The sequence below is a fragment of the Mus caroli genome, unplaced genomic scaffold (genome assembly GCF_978045245.1).
Source record: "Mus caroli unplaced genomic scaffold, Mus_caroli_1 scaffold_1, whole genome shotgun sequence".
In the NCBI taxonomy this organism is placed as follows: domain Eukaryota; kingdom Metazoa; phylum Chordata; class Mammalia; order Rodentia; family Muridae; genus Mus; species Mus caroli.
In genome coordinates this window covers 183,184,896-183,199,582 of record NW_028227256.1, presented here as the reverse complement: position 1 = coordinate 183,199,582, position 14,687 = coordinate 183,184,896, and the positions used below count along the sequence as shown (strand labels likewise).

Here is a 14,687-nt window from a genome sequence, read left to right as displayed (position 1 = left end):
ACACACACACACACACACACACACACAAGACTAAAATGGTGATTTCAAGCTTTACACTAAAATTACAAAAATCCTGTGGACGTTACTCGTATCCACAGCAATTTTCTGACTCTTCTGAGGAAATGTCTACAAATAAGGTGGGCCCTGAACTCTGAGCCTGAGCCCACTTCACCCTCGAGTCAGTTCAGGGCCATTCGGACCTACAGAGCACACAGCAGAGAGAAATCTCACAGCCACACCAGAATGATGTGTGTAGTGATGGAGACAGGCCTGTGGAAGAGTAGTTACAGCCTCCGTATTAATGCTAAGATCCACATCCAGAGGATGTGGCAAGCACAGTTCTTACTTCCCTATGCCACGTTCTATGGCAGGAACACGTGCTTACAGCATTTAAGTCAAGGGAGAGGGGCCCCTAAGGCACTGGCTGAGACAGAGCTGAACTAAGCATCTTACAAGCCTACAGGCCTATCCACCGCACCACTCCCTAGTCAAACCTGAAAACACCATGGGACATCAGACATACCATCCATCTACCAGTCCTTCATTGACAAACCACGTGAGCTTTCTTTTGGACAGCACCGTGTTGTTGAGATTTAAGCGACTGTACTCCCAGATGTATGGTTTCCTTATGCCTAAAGCTTCAATGATCCAATAAAATTGTTCATCTCGGTCGTGGTACTCTGTTGTCCTCAAGGCATGAGTAACACCTTCAATGCTGTCCACTATAGGGCAGGCAAAGTCATATGTTGGATAAACACTAAGAGGAAAAAAAGAGAATGGCTTTCTAAATAAATTAGACTATTTTATCTTCCCCATCTTAAACATTAGCAGCCTACTCATTTTATTTATTTATTTATTTATTTATTTATTTATTTATTTATTTATTTATTGCTGGATATAGTATCTCAAACTTGTAATACCAAAATCGAAATTTGGGAGGATAGAAGCAGAAAGATCACTACAAACTCCTGGCCAACCTTGACTATCTAACCACACACACTACACCTACACACACACACACACCACCCAACAGAAAAAAAAAAAAGTTGAAAATGTTTTAAATACTTTGAGTATTTTCATGTAGAAAATAAACAATTTATTGTTTTTTTTAAAGTATTATTTTTATTTCATTGTTTTCAGGGTTTTGCCTGCATGTATAGGTCTCTTCATTGTATATGTGCAGTGTCTGCCAAGGAAAGAAGGGAATGGTATGTTGTTAAGCTGCTCTGAACTGCTGGGAATTCAATTTCTCTAGAAAAGCTTTCATTGTCCTTAACCAATGAAACCTCTCCAGCGCCACTGGTTTTATTTTCTGAGACACACACAGTCTCAATGCATAGCCCTGGCTGGCCTGGTACTCACTATATAGTCCAGGCTAGCCTTGAGCTAATGGCAATCCTCTACATCCTGACTACTGGACATTATAGGCATATACCACCATGCCCACTAAGTCAGAAAAGTTGCAATTTAATATATAGTTCAGTATTAGCTTGGCAAATTCTATAGTATTTCTGTAATCATCAATATATACAGTATCAGCAGACAACACACTATATATAGAATTTACATGAAATCTAGCCTTTAAATATCCTTAGTAATCCCCAAAAGTCTTGGAGCACTATAGTTAGCAGCACCTGAGGACTACAAGATGGCTCACGGTATAAAGGCAGCTTTACCTGAGGACCTGAATTTAATCCCTGAAACCCACACAGCAGTGAGAACTGACTCTTTTCAAGTCGTCTTCTGATTGCCACATGTGTGCTGCGGCACACGAAGTCACTATATCAATGTTAAAAATGAAAAAGAAAAGAAACGTACTCAAGAACAGAGTGTGGCACTCAGGAAGCTACAGCAGGAGGATCAACAAGATAGACACTGCTTCAAAGGAAGCAAGACTGAACTTTGGTAGGTAGGTAGGTAGGTAGGTAGGTAGGAAGGAAGGAAGGAAGGAAGGAAGGAAAGAAAGAACGGATGAAGGGGGACAGGTAAGCAACAAAACATTTCATTTAAGAGGAACTTCTGATTTACCCAGGTCTTCTGAATGCTAGGTAAGCTCTGTGCCCCTGACCTGCCACGCCACGTTCCAGCAGGGCAGCATTCCTACAGTAGCTGAACAGCACTTGCCCAGCACACGCAAGGTCCTGGGCTTATGGCAGCACCATCCAAAAAACCCAAAAAAACAAAAAAACCAAACCAACACAACAAACATTAAAAGGTGATTTCTGCCTAAAATGAAGTATCAGTGAACACAGTGTCTTCTGTGTGTCTGAAGGCAGGGACATTGTACTCGTTTACATAAAATAAATACATCCATAAAAAAAAGTAAAAATGAAATATTATTCAGCTCTAAAAAAAACAATAATAAAAATTGCAGGAAAATGGATAGTTAAAATGTCTATATTAAGGGGGGTGTCACATATTAGCAGAAATAAAAGAACTACACATTCTTTCTCAGAGGAAGAACCTAACCAATAATATATATATATAAGAAAGCAAATGTGCACATGGGTTCACGTGGAAAAGAACGAGAATGAGTATCTACTAGGGGATGAAGAAGAACCAAAGCAGGGAATGCACACAAGCCACACAAAAGGGCAGGAAGCTAACTGGTTTTCTAGTTCTCTGTCACAGATTTTTTGGTTTTGGTGGTAGATAGGTACATAAAAATGTATTTAATAGTGGAAGTGTAATAAAATCCAATGTGAAGCTCCAGAGCTTCAGAATGGCTATTCTAACTAGAGAGGTTCATTGAGATGAATAGGATTTGGGTCTAGTGCAAGTGTTCTTATAATCACGTTTGTTTAAAAGAAAAGAAAGAAAACAGCTTATTTTACAGCTTATTTTACACAACAAAGAAGGAGTTCTGTAGAAGAGCCCTAAAGAGAAATATCTAAAATTCGGGGTGTTAGTTAGTGGCAAGCATGAGGCTCTGGGCTCAGGCCCTAGAACAAGAACTTTAAAACAGAACAAAACAAACCTGGTAATTTGTAAATACCTTCCCCAAAAAATAATCAAAATTTTAAGTGTACATGTTCTTCTCTTGGTTTGTTCACATTTCTGCAAATTTTGATACTCTAACTTTTGTGTCCATTTATGCTCTGAAAAAAAAATTTTACCCTAAGAGAAATATCTTTATCTAAAGACACACACTTACACACTTAGTCAAGATAGATGGGAAAACTGACAAGTGCCAAGGACTTTTTTAAGAATTACTTATCCTATATATTTTAGTATACTGTAGCTATGATCAGACACATACATCCGATCCCATTACAGATGGTTGTGAGCCACCATGTGGGTGCAGGGAATTGAGTGCTCTTAACTCCAGCCCCCGTGTACCAAGGACTTTTATAGATGGAATTGTTCTTGGACAGCTGAGTCAGAAAGCCATCTCTGAAAGGCCACACTGCACACCTTCAGAAGAGGCTACTTGGACAACTCACTATGAAGAACAAGACACTGGCTTCCCAACTGTGCTGCATTCCTCCCCCTTCCCCCCCCCCCCTTCTCACACTGGAGCAAAACAAGGCTACCCAACATGGCAAAAGGGTGCACTTACTTGTATTTATTCCCAGTCCTTGGGTGGGGCTGGATTTTGCATCGGTAAAGGGTCGGGTCTCTCATACACCCATTGTTACTACTCATGTCAATTTTTGCTCGCAGGCAACAGGACTGACCAAACTGGCTTCCTCTTTTCATTTCTTCCCACATCTGTAGATTCTTCTCAACAGCTGTAATGTGACAGGTATACTCTTTTTATCTGACTGATAAGTATTGCAGACACATCCCATTAATCTAAAACTACACTAATAGATGGTATGTTAGAACGTGATAGTGGCAATTCCCAGAGCTGAGAAAGGAGGAAGGAACATGAGGCCAGGAAGGGCTACTCAGTGAAACGCTGAGAAACAGACAGAGGGCAAACCTCAACATATTTGAGAAATACACTCTCTGAATGGTGCAGAAAAGCTAAAGACAATACATTCCATGGACCGAGTAAGGGGAAGCCTTCTCATCTGCTATCCCCCACTTCCCATCAAGGCACAACTAACCAGTCAGCCCCTCTACTCCACCAAGGTAGACAGTGTGTGTTTAAAGCAGAATCATTCTTTGCTGTATCATAGCCAGGGGACAGAGCAATTTGTTCTGGCCTTTGGGTTCTCTGAAAGTCCCTTCAAGCACCCCAGTGTGGCACAGGAAATGCTTGGCTCCAAGAAAATGAAAGATCACAGAAAACAGTGGTACAAGACATAAAGGGACTTGGCTGCAAAAAGGAGACACACTGAGTGGCCCCAGCTCTACCTATGTCAGAGTACCAAAAGCTTGTTCCACCAGGATAAGAAAGAACTGCTCAACAGTACCTTCCTGTGGAAACTTCTGAAGTTATAATGCATGCTTCACTTACACTCAAATCAATAAAGTCTCAAAGTCCAGTTAACTCCCTTTGAGAATATAATTTTTAGAGAAAAAAAAAAAAGTTTGCTGTAACAATTTAAATTTACTGTGCTCCCCAAATGAGATGTTTTAGATTTAAATATAGTGAGGAAGTTCTGACAACATATTGCAACGAATAAAAATTGCTTGATTTTGTGCTTGGTGGGAAACAGAGACAGGCACATCTCTGTTCTCTAAGCTAGCATGGTCTATGGTATACAAAGTGAGTTCCGGGACAGCCAGGGATACACAGAAAAGCCCTGTCTTTAAAATAAATTAAAAAAAAAAAAAAAAAAAAGAGAGAGAGAGAGAGAGAGAGAGAGAGAGAGAGAGCTTGATTAGTAAGCTCAGGGACAAGTCATGAATTAGAAAGGCAAGGACGTCTCTTAGACTGGATATAGTAATGTATATAATCTATAAAACCTATAACCTCAGCACAGGGAAGCCAAAGGACATTTAATATCAGACTGGGCTACCTCTTCTTCTATTTGTTATCTGAAAAAATAAAAAATAATTTTTGACTGTTGAGCTATGAAATGCCTCCCACAGGTAAGTACCTGGTCCCTGGCTGATGGCAGTTTTGGAAGGTTGAGACCTTTGGTGCACAACTGGGGTTAGACCTTTGAGTATAATAGCTCAGCATCAATTCTGATCCCACTCCATGCTTCCAAAGTCAGTAGCATATAAATGAGCCATATTGTCATATCCCAGCAATAATGACAGACCTGCTGATCTCTAACAGTGGACTGCACTATCTTATGCCTCTTGTCCCTCATGGACCTAAGATGCTTCTGTCACAGCAGTGTAGAAGTAACTGAAAGACGTAGAGATTTTATTCATGCGATACTGCACCAATATGGGAGGACAATGAACTTTCACATTATAGTAATCTCACACACATGTACATGCTCACAGCATTTTCAAACACTTCAGGATTGGTAAGCATTTAAATTAAAATAACTTTAAATGTTACCAAAAGAATACCTCAAATGAAATAAATGCAAGAAACTGTATACAAGAAGTGAGGTGCTGGAGACAAGACATTGAACACAGGTGCAGTGCAGACACAGCTATGAGAAGCTGCACCAGGATCTGGGTTTGGTAAGCTCAGTGGTCTAACATGTGTAGGCCTGGGTTAGATCCCAGGCAAGAAAAGGAGGAATGCAAGCGGGGCCAACGACACAGCTTGTAATCCTAACACGAGGCTGCGGCAGGAAAATAGCAAGTTTGAACCCAGCTAGGTTACACTCAGCAAGGCTGTCTCAGACAAACATAGAAAGGCATAAGAATTAGAAAAAGAAACAGCCTTCATTGTGTCTTAAGCTATATCTCTCATTAAAAAAAAAGAAAGCAAGCGTATCCATTAGACTGATACAAACTATGCCGTACAGTTCTTCCTGTGTTTGGATTCTGTCCTCTGCTCACGTTCCGCCTTCATCTGTTCTGCAGGAGTGTCATCCACATAAGCCTTCCCTTCTTGAATTAATTTCTCTGCATACTTCATTATAGTTTCAAAATGATCTGAAGTGTAAGTAAACTGATCTGGTTTAATATGCAGCATTGCAACATCTTCCAAGATGACCTGCAGTAAAGAAAACAAAACAAAACAAAACAAAAAACCAAATTCACTGTAACCAGCATTGTATCTGTCATTTTCTTATACATATTCAACCAATGATACTTATTTTGGGCACATGTAATGAGCACCATCAGTGTTAAGGAGCCTGAAAAGACTGCAGATGATGCACAAGGCTAGGACAGAAGAGGCGAAAGCACTCAGTGCACTCAGTGCTTCCAGACGCCCAGCTGGGAAACTGGATCTCAAGGTGGAGCTCTGTTTACCGAGAGCCGCTATACCGTGACACCAACGCCACCAGCCCCTCAGTGACTGTATTACAAGTCCCTCAAGTACAGATACTATGAGGCTAGAAAACCACACCTTACAATACCTGTGCAGTTTTATTTCATTCATAAACTTAAGACTATGGCAATAAGAAATCTTGCTTCCAGTTAAACTGGTGTTCAAATAAAAATGAAGTATTTAAGTAAATTCAACAATAACTAGAGAAAAGGAAAAATTAACTTAAGTTTTTGGAATGGGAGCTCAATTGCATTTTGGCTTAGGTCTCAGGCATGAAATATACAGATGAAGAGGGGAAAGGCAGCAATGAAACCAAATTTATTCTCGTACCATGAAGGCATCGGATTGAGCTCTGATTTTAACCCATTTTTCTGAGAAAAGGTCATCACTACACTTTTAATTACCTTCTCAAAATCTTCCTTTTCCTTTTCTGGGTTTGTGTCATCAAATCTCATGATCAATCTCCCTTTAAAGTTAACCTGGTAGTGCTGGTTCAGAAGAGCAGCTTTCGCATGCCCAATGTGTAAGTAACTAAAACAAAAACATTTCACAGAGAAACTCATTAACATGCTTCAACCGGATTCTTACCCTTAACTCTCTGAGGAGCTAAGAACTATATTCTCCCCAGTCATTTTACTGTCTACCAACAGGTGCTGTAATAGAAAATGTGACTGACAGAGACAACAGACTAGAACATGGACAGTGTAACCATGACTACAACCCCCTACATAAACTCTCAGAGGGCAAGGTATTAGAAATCCTAAGAACAATCTTTTTTGTTCTTCCAAGAGGAATGGTCACTGAAAGGAAAAGTTCTGCAACCATTACCGATGTAGCCCAGCAGGGTACCTCTCAGCTCTGCTGCTGCTGCTGGGAACAACCATCTACCACCAGGAGAGAAGCACCCAAGACGGCTGCTGTCACTATTATGGCTAAGTCAGAGACCATGAAAGCTAATGTGATAGAAAAAAGCTATGAGTTTTGACCACTTTCCTTGGTTTCAGTTGTCTCAGATGCTAATGAAAATATTTAAACTAAATGATCTCAAAGGTCCAATCTAGCACCAAACTCCACAAACGGAATCTAAGAAAATACTGTTTGTTCCTATGGGCAGCTGATAATATTGACAATAAAAGAATAACAGTACTGAATAGCAATGACCTCCTCCATCAAACCAGTGGTAAAAAGCAACATACAAAGCCAAGTCTGGTGAGGTGGTGAGGCCTGGCAGGCACAGTCATGAGGATCACATGTTCCAAGGCAACGTGAGCTATATAACCCTAACCTAAGAATGTGCATCTGAGATCTTAGTGCTAAAGATATTGTCACCGAGGCAGGAAAATAGGCATGAGGCAAGGTTAAACACTTATGAAGCAGGTTTAAATAGCACTCACCAATGTTTATTAGTTTCTGTGGTAGCTGCAGTAAATGTTTTAAAATAGTTACCTAGCTGGAAAGCACATCTTTGATCTCAACTAATATACCAACATGGGAGGAAAAAAATGCAGACCCTTAGTATGTCTTTGCTTTTTACATCAAGCCTTTCTGTGGTGCGAGAGACTGAACTCAGTGCTTTGCCTGTGTCAAAGGGACACCCTCTCACTGAACTGTATCCAGGTCTAAGTCAGCATTCTTTCAACACTCAAACAGCAGTCCAGATTGATGATTCACCCTCCTGCATAAACCAAAAGCCTGTGCAGGTATATAGTCACACAAATGCACACAAGCTTCTACTGCATTTTTCCAACTTTCTACAAATCTGAACCTATTATTAAAAATAAGTTTGTTTAAAGAGATGGCTCCATGGTTAAGAGCACTGTTTGCTCTTCCAGAGGACCCAGACTTGTTCCCAGCACCCACATGGCAGCTTACAACTGTCTCTATCTCCAGTTCTGGAGGATCTGACACTCTCTTGTAGCATCCACAGGCACCTGAAAAATACATGTGGTGCACAGATATACATGCAAGCAAAGGACCCATACATATAAAATTTAAAAAAAATTAAAACAAAATAAAGGGATGTGAGTTCCCAGAAAGAACCTGAGACACTAAGAAGATATTATGTGTGCTGCATTTAGCAACACCACTGTAACTACTGTCAGAAGTGAAGCACAGGGCTGCAGAGATGGCTCAGTGGGTAAGCACCTGCTACCAAGTCTGACAAGCTCAGCGCAATTTCTGGGCTTCCCATGGTAGGAGAGAAATGATTCCTCCACATGTGGCACATGTGTGTCTACATATATGTACATACAAGACAAACCAAATAAATGAAATATTTAAAAATTTTTCACCAGTGATCACTGATCACCTATTATTAGTTAATGTGCTCAGCTTTATTCATAATGTTCATATCCATCTTCAGAAAAAAACCTCTTATGCTTTGAAGACACATCTGAATCTGAAACAGTGGATACAGCCCTAAGAATACAAATCTCAAGAAAACCACAGTCACAAAATTAGCCTTCTCAAGAGACAACCTATATCAAATCAGCTCTAAAAGATGAACAGTGCACACTTTGCAGTGATCTGCATTAGATTGTGCCGCACCTCCCTCTCCCTTCTCCCTTTCTTTCTGTCACAAGCCCACACACAGGAAATACTAGGCCAGAAACAGATGGCAGAAATCTAAACCTGATATATTATTAGCACACGGTGTGAGTCAGTTTCTGAAACCACAAGTAAAACAAATAGTAACTGCTTTTTCTCACAGAGTTGCAGATTCATGGGCTACTGCACGTGACACATCAGATAGTGTCTGCACATAACAGCTAACACATAAGTGTCACACACAAAATCACAACAGTTGAGAGGCTGAAGCAGGAGGGCAGCTCTGAGTTCAAGACTAGCTCTGTCTATATAGTGAGTACCAACTCAGCCAGGAGTACAGAGGAAAGGGCTACGGGTATAGCTCAGCTGGTATAGAGCATGCCTAGCATGCAGGAAGCCCCAAGTTCAATTCCAGCACTGCACAAAATGAATACAGGACTCATGTCCATACCCCTACTTCTATATAAGTACAGGCAGGAAAACCAGGAGTCTGAGGTCACCCTCAGCAACACAGTCTGTTCAAGCAGTCTGAGGGTGGCCTCAGACACATGAGACCTTGTCTCAAAAACAAAATAAAACATCAGAAGAATAAGCAAGAGCAACATCAAGCCTTCTGACTTCATGCTCACAGAAGAGATTCAACAGCATCTGAGGATGAGAACAAAGAAAGAACGCTCAGGAAGACGGGACACTGGGTCATGCTCCAGTTCCCACAGGGCATCAGAGCACCACTAAGTCCATTATTCTAAAATTCAGTTGTAAAAGACTACATTAATGAATGACAGTGATTAAAAAAGGATGAATGGCATCACTACACATTCTATTTTAAAAATACCTTTTGCAGCCTAGAGAGAAGGCTCAGCAGTTAAGAGCACAGACTGCTCTTCCAGAGGTCCTGAGTTCAATCCCCAGCAACCACATGGTGGCTCACAACCATCTGTAATGGGATCTGATACGGTCTTCTGGAGTGTCTGAAGAGGACTATAGTGAACTCACATGTATAAAATAAATAAATAAATAAAAGTACCTTTTGCCAAGTCATTAAGGTCACTACTCAGAAGGACAACTGACCTGTCGAAGCAGACAGTAACAAAATACCAAGGACGTAAAATATAGTGCAGAGTGAACCATGTCAGGTGTTTTTCATGGCAAATCTTACTTTGCCAATTATCAATCCCTCATTGATCAAGTCTGTAGCTATTTAGTTAGCTTCTCTTTTATTTCTTTCTCTAAAAAAATTATTTTTAGGGGGCTGGTGAGATGGCTCAGTGGGTAAGAGCACCCGACTGCTCTTCCAAAGGTCCAGAGTTCAAATCCCAGCAACCACATGGTGGCTCACAACCATCTGCAACGAGATCTGGCGCCCTCTTCTGGAGTGTCTGAAGACAGCTACAGTGTACTTACATATAATAAATAAATAAAATCTTAAAAAAAAATTATTTTTAGGAGACAAGAGAGATGGATCCATGGTTAAGAACACTTGCTGCTCTTACAGATGATCCAAGTTCAATTCCCAGCACCCACAATGCCTTGGGACCCTGCCTGCAGAATGTAAACATACAGACAAACACACACTTATACACACATATAATAAACAGTTAGTGAAATAAAATGTATGTACATAGGTGTTTTGCTAGATGTGTGTCTATGTGCCTGGTGCCTGCAGAGGCCAGATGAGGACTTCGATCCCCTGGAGCTGGAGTTACAGTCAGTTGTGAGCTGTCATGTAGGTGTTGGGAACTGAACCTGCGTCCTCTGGAACAACCCTCTCTCCAGGTCCTTTCATTTTCTTCTATCTGGCATTTAGTTCAAAATCTGAATTGACAAACTTAGAAATGTCAATATAAAATGTGGAGTTCGAGAAGCTAGAGAAAGTACCCAAGGAGCTAAAGGGATCTGCAACCCTATTGTTGGAACAACATGATGTACTAACCAGAACCCCGGAGCTCTTGTCTCTAGCTGCATATGTATCGAAAGATGGCCTAGTCAGCCATCAATGGAAAGAGAGGCCCATTGGACCTGCAAACTTTATATGCCCCAATATAGGGGAATGCCAGGGCCAAAAGAATGGGAATGGGTGGGTAGGGAAGTGGGGGGCGCTATGGGGGACTTTTGGGATAGCATTGGAAACGTAACTGAGGAAAATATGTAATAAAAATATTAAAAAAATAAAAAATAAATAAAAAAAAAGAATGTTAAAAAAAAAAAAAAAAAGAATGTTAAAAAAAATAAAATGTGGAGTTCTGGCTGGGGTGATCTGTTATTCCAGCACTCAGGAGGTGGAAGGAAGATTAGGAGTTCAAAGCCAGTCTTGCCACATAATGAGTTCAAGGCAAACTTCAGCTATATCAAACTTGGTCGCATCTTCACCCCACCATCTCAAAATGAAGAATTTCAAAATGCCATTAGTAACAAAATTGTGAATAAAGAACTATTAAATGGAAAATGAGGAGTTATTATCTGCCATTAAAGCCAGATCTCAATTAAATGTAGGAAGCATTATCATCTCACGTCAGACAGTGTGATGGTCTCCTACGGCTAAACCTCCTGAGGAAGGCTGCTACAGGGAGATTCGCTTCTCTGTTAGCACCTTGGGAAGGCTTCTATTAGACTTCACTAGGGTGTTTCAGAGAGAATGGAATGACTGACATGCACAGGCAGAGGCTCCCTCAGGCTGAGGAAGTGTGGGCAGGGCATGTGGGCTCTCAGGGGCTAGTCAGCCACTATTTTCTTATGTGTCAAGAGTTAATAGGTTTGGAAGACCTGAAAATTAATGGAAAGAACTAAATAAGTTTTTCAAATTTTCCTTTCATTTATTTTAGAAAAATAAATGCTACTGTAATGTCTACTCTAAGGGAGTAGGTATAAATACAAATTCTTACTGAAAAAAGGCTGCAGAAATCTCAAAGTATAAGCAAAACCAAGCTTTTCTATATATGGACACTTTATTTGTTTTTAAAATTCTATAATGAAATTCAGATGTTGTCTCTATTGCCTTAATGAACTAAAACTACAAATTAACATAAGCTGTAAGTAATTAAACTGAGGCTTTCTAGATTTACTTCCACCCTTAAAACCATGTCCTTCTAGATGAACTTAGCAACACTGAGTAGTCAGGACTGCAGAGCTTATTCACTAAGTGTGATGGGCTCTAAGCAGGCGGTGTTCCTTACCCACTAGCCTCTGGGGGGAATCTGACTGTCACCTTTCCCATCTCTGCACCTGGAAGCTCCACGAATTTCCCAACATCTTGTTTTTTGTCAGGTGCCTAAAAACAAAGCAGACACAGGAAAAACATACATGGCTGACTGTTTGTAAGTACACTCACTTACCAAATACTGGTCACAAGCAGAGTGACGACTCCGTCATCCATACTCTCTACAGCCTCCAAATGTACAGAGGAACGTGAAGGAAGCCAAACCTCAGTTAGGAAAGACATTTAAAGCGGTACTATAAGGTGTTCAGTTAAAGTTAAAAAGCAGGATCTATGTCACCAGGAAAAATCATAACAGAATGCAAGACCCAAGATGAATCTTGAAAATAAGTCGAAATGTACCAGACTAGAAGAAGGAGCCACTTAAGAGAGAGACACAAAGGTGAGCAAGAGGAAAGTGGTGTCAAGTCAACGGGGCTGGGCGCATGAACACAGAGGCTGAGATGGACTGGATCCAAAATACAGGGGACTTGAAAGTCCATTAGGGGGGCTGGTGAGATGGCTCAGTGGGTAAGAGCACCCGACTGCTCTTCCAAAGGTCCAGAGTTCAACTCCCAGCGACCACATGGTGGCTCACAACCATCCGTAACGAGATCTGGCGCCCTCTTCTGGAATGTCTGAAGACAGCTACAGTGTACTTACATATAATAAAATAAATAAATCTTTAAAAAAAAAATTAAAGAAAGTCCATTAGGCTTGAAAGTCCCTGGTGGCGACGACTTGATCACTTTCTGTTCTTGCTGATGATCTGAATTTGATCCCTAGAACCCACAGCGGCTCACACCATGTGTAACTCCAGTCCCAGGAAACTCTTTTCACCTCCACAAGCACCAGACATGTTGTGCAGACAAAAACACCCACACACCAATAATTTTTTATAAAAAAATTATATTATTTAATAAAGCAGGAGTTAATGGGGTCTCAATAAAATCAGCACTAGTAAGAAAACCTCTCGCCGGGCGTGGTGGCGCACGCCTTTAATCCCAGCACTCGGGAGGCAGAGGTAGGCGGATTTCTGAGTTCGAGGCCAGCCTGGTCTACAAAGTGAGTTCCAGGACAGCCAGGGCTATCAGAGAAACCCTGTCTTGAAAAACCAAAAAAAAAAAAAAAGAAAGAAAACCTCTCAATATAGAACTTGTTGATGGATTAGGTAGAGAAATGCTGAAAGATGAGTGAAGAGTGTAAGTGAAATCACCTGAGTATGCCATGACCTCTATGCCCAACTAGCAGTGTTTGCAAATGTTATTACAGCAGAAAACCTTCACTGAGTCAAACGTCACTGTGCATGCCTAGTGCCTTAGTTTGGTTGCTATAGTGTGATACAGCCCACGATCAATAATTACCTGGGGAAAAAAGTTTATTTGTTAATGTATCCCGGTAATGGCCCACTGAGGGAAGTCAAGGTGAAAACTCAAAGCCAGAGGCTGGAGGCAGGAACTGAAGCAGAAGCCCTGGAGGAGTGCTGCTGCTGCTGCTGCTGTTCACTGGCTTGCTCTGTGGCTTGCTAAGATGGCTTTCGGCTAGGGTTGTCTGCCCAAGTGTGGCACCTGCAGGTGCTGGGCTCTCCCAGTGCAATCATCAATTAAGAAAATGCCCCAGGGATTGTCTACAGGCCAACCCGATGGAAACATTTTCTCAACTGAGGTACCCCCTTCAGCTTGTGTTAGGTTGGCAAAATATGCAGCTAGGAGATCTAGTAAGCAAAGCAGATCAAAAGAGAATACTTGTTACCTGGAAGGAGGACCTCTGCTACTGAACTATATGTGACATCCTTCTACAGAACAACTCAATGGCTCAAAATCAGTGAAGATTCAGGATAAAGAAGGAAGTGTGGTCATAAAACAGGTGACTGAGGGTATCACTTGATAGCAGGACATTTCCCCAAAATGTCACCAAAAACCAACAAAAACAATATATAAAATGTAATTTTCATTATATGGAGTTTGAATGAAGAACACACATTGGAACATATCTTGTAGCCAAAAGTTCAGGGCTTTTATGTAGTTGAACAGCTAAAGGTATCCTAAAACTTAAAAAAAATAAGATCTAAGATTTTTTTTTTTAAATGGAAATAACTTCTTGATTTTTTTTTTTTTTTTTTTTGAAAGCAGTACCACAGGTCCAATACCAGGCCCTGATCATGCCAAGCAAACACCCTGATGCTGGGCTATATTTCATCCCCCCCCCAAAAAATAATAATAATCTTTCAGATCTAAAATCTCAACATCAAATAAAATATCAGCATTAAAAACAAAAGCAACAACAACAACAACCCAAACCCCAGAGACAGTGAGATAGCTCAGCAGGTGAAAACACTTATTATGAAGCCTGAAGCCATGCAGTGGCCCGGGGCCCACAGTGGGAAGGAGAGACCTGACTCCCACTAAGCTGACCTCGACATGGACACCTACATAGCTTGTGTGTACCTACAAACACATAAAGCTGCAATGCAGAACAATACAGGTGCTGTAAGGCTTACCACTGTAGCTCTGTTTCCTGAAACATCCCACTTGGTGCCAACTGAGCGGAAGGCCTGTTGGGCTTCAAGAAAGCCAAACCAGCGTTTAACGTGGACTAGAGTTTTGTTCTGTTTCAAGTGTTCCTGCCATGCAGCATTTCCTGTAAGTGAAC

At 41.0% G+C, this 14,687-nt stretch overlaps 1 protein-coding gene across 3 annotated transcripts in view; it reads right to left on the bottom strand.

Moving 5' to 3' along the window:
• Positions 1-14,687, bottom strand: part of Eprs1 (glutamyl-prolyl-tRNA synthetase 1) — a 68,729-nt gene that overhangs the window by 44,324 nt on the left and 9,718 nt on the right. For 2 of the 3 annotated variants that reach the window (XM_029476049.2, XM_021177243.3), the window contains exons 5-10: positions 14,536-14,675; positions 12,016-12,110; positions 6,700-6,826; positions 5,824-6,016; positions 3,560-3,731; positions 524-757 (exon numbers count right to left, since the gene is read on the bottom strand). In XM_029476049.2, the coding sequence (XP_029331909.1) occupies positions 524-757; positions 3,560-3,731; positions 5,824-6,016; positions 6,700-6,826; positions 12,016-12,110; positions 14,536-14,675 (961 nt within the window). Of the gene's footprint in view, positions 1-523; positions 758-3,559; positions 3,732-5,823; positions 6,017-6,699; positions 6,827-12,015; positions 12,111-14,535; positions 14,676-14,687 lie in introns of those variants that run through there. The other variant, XM_085843621.1, reaches the window with a different exon arrangement.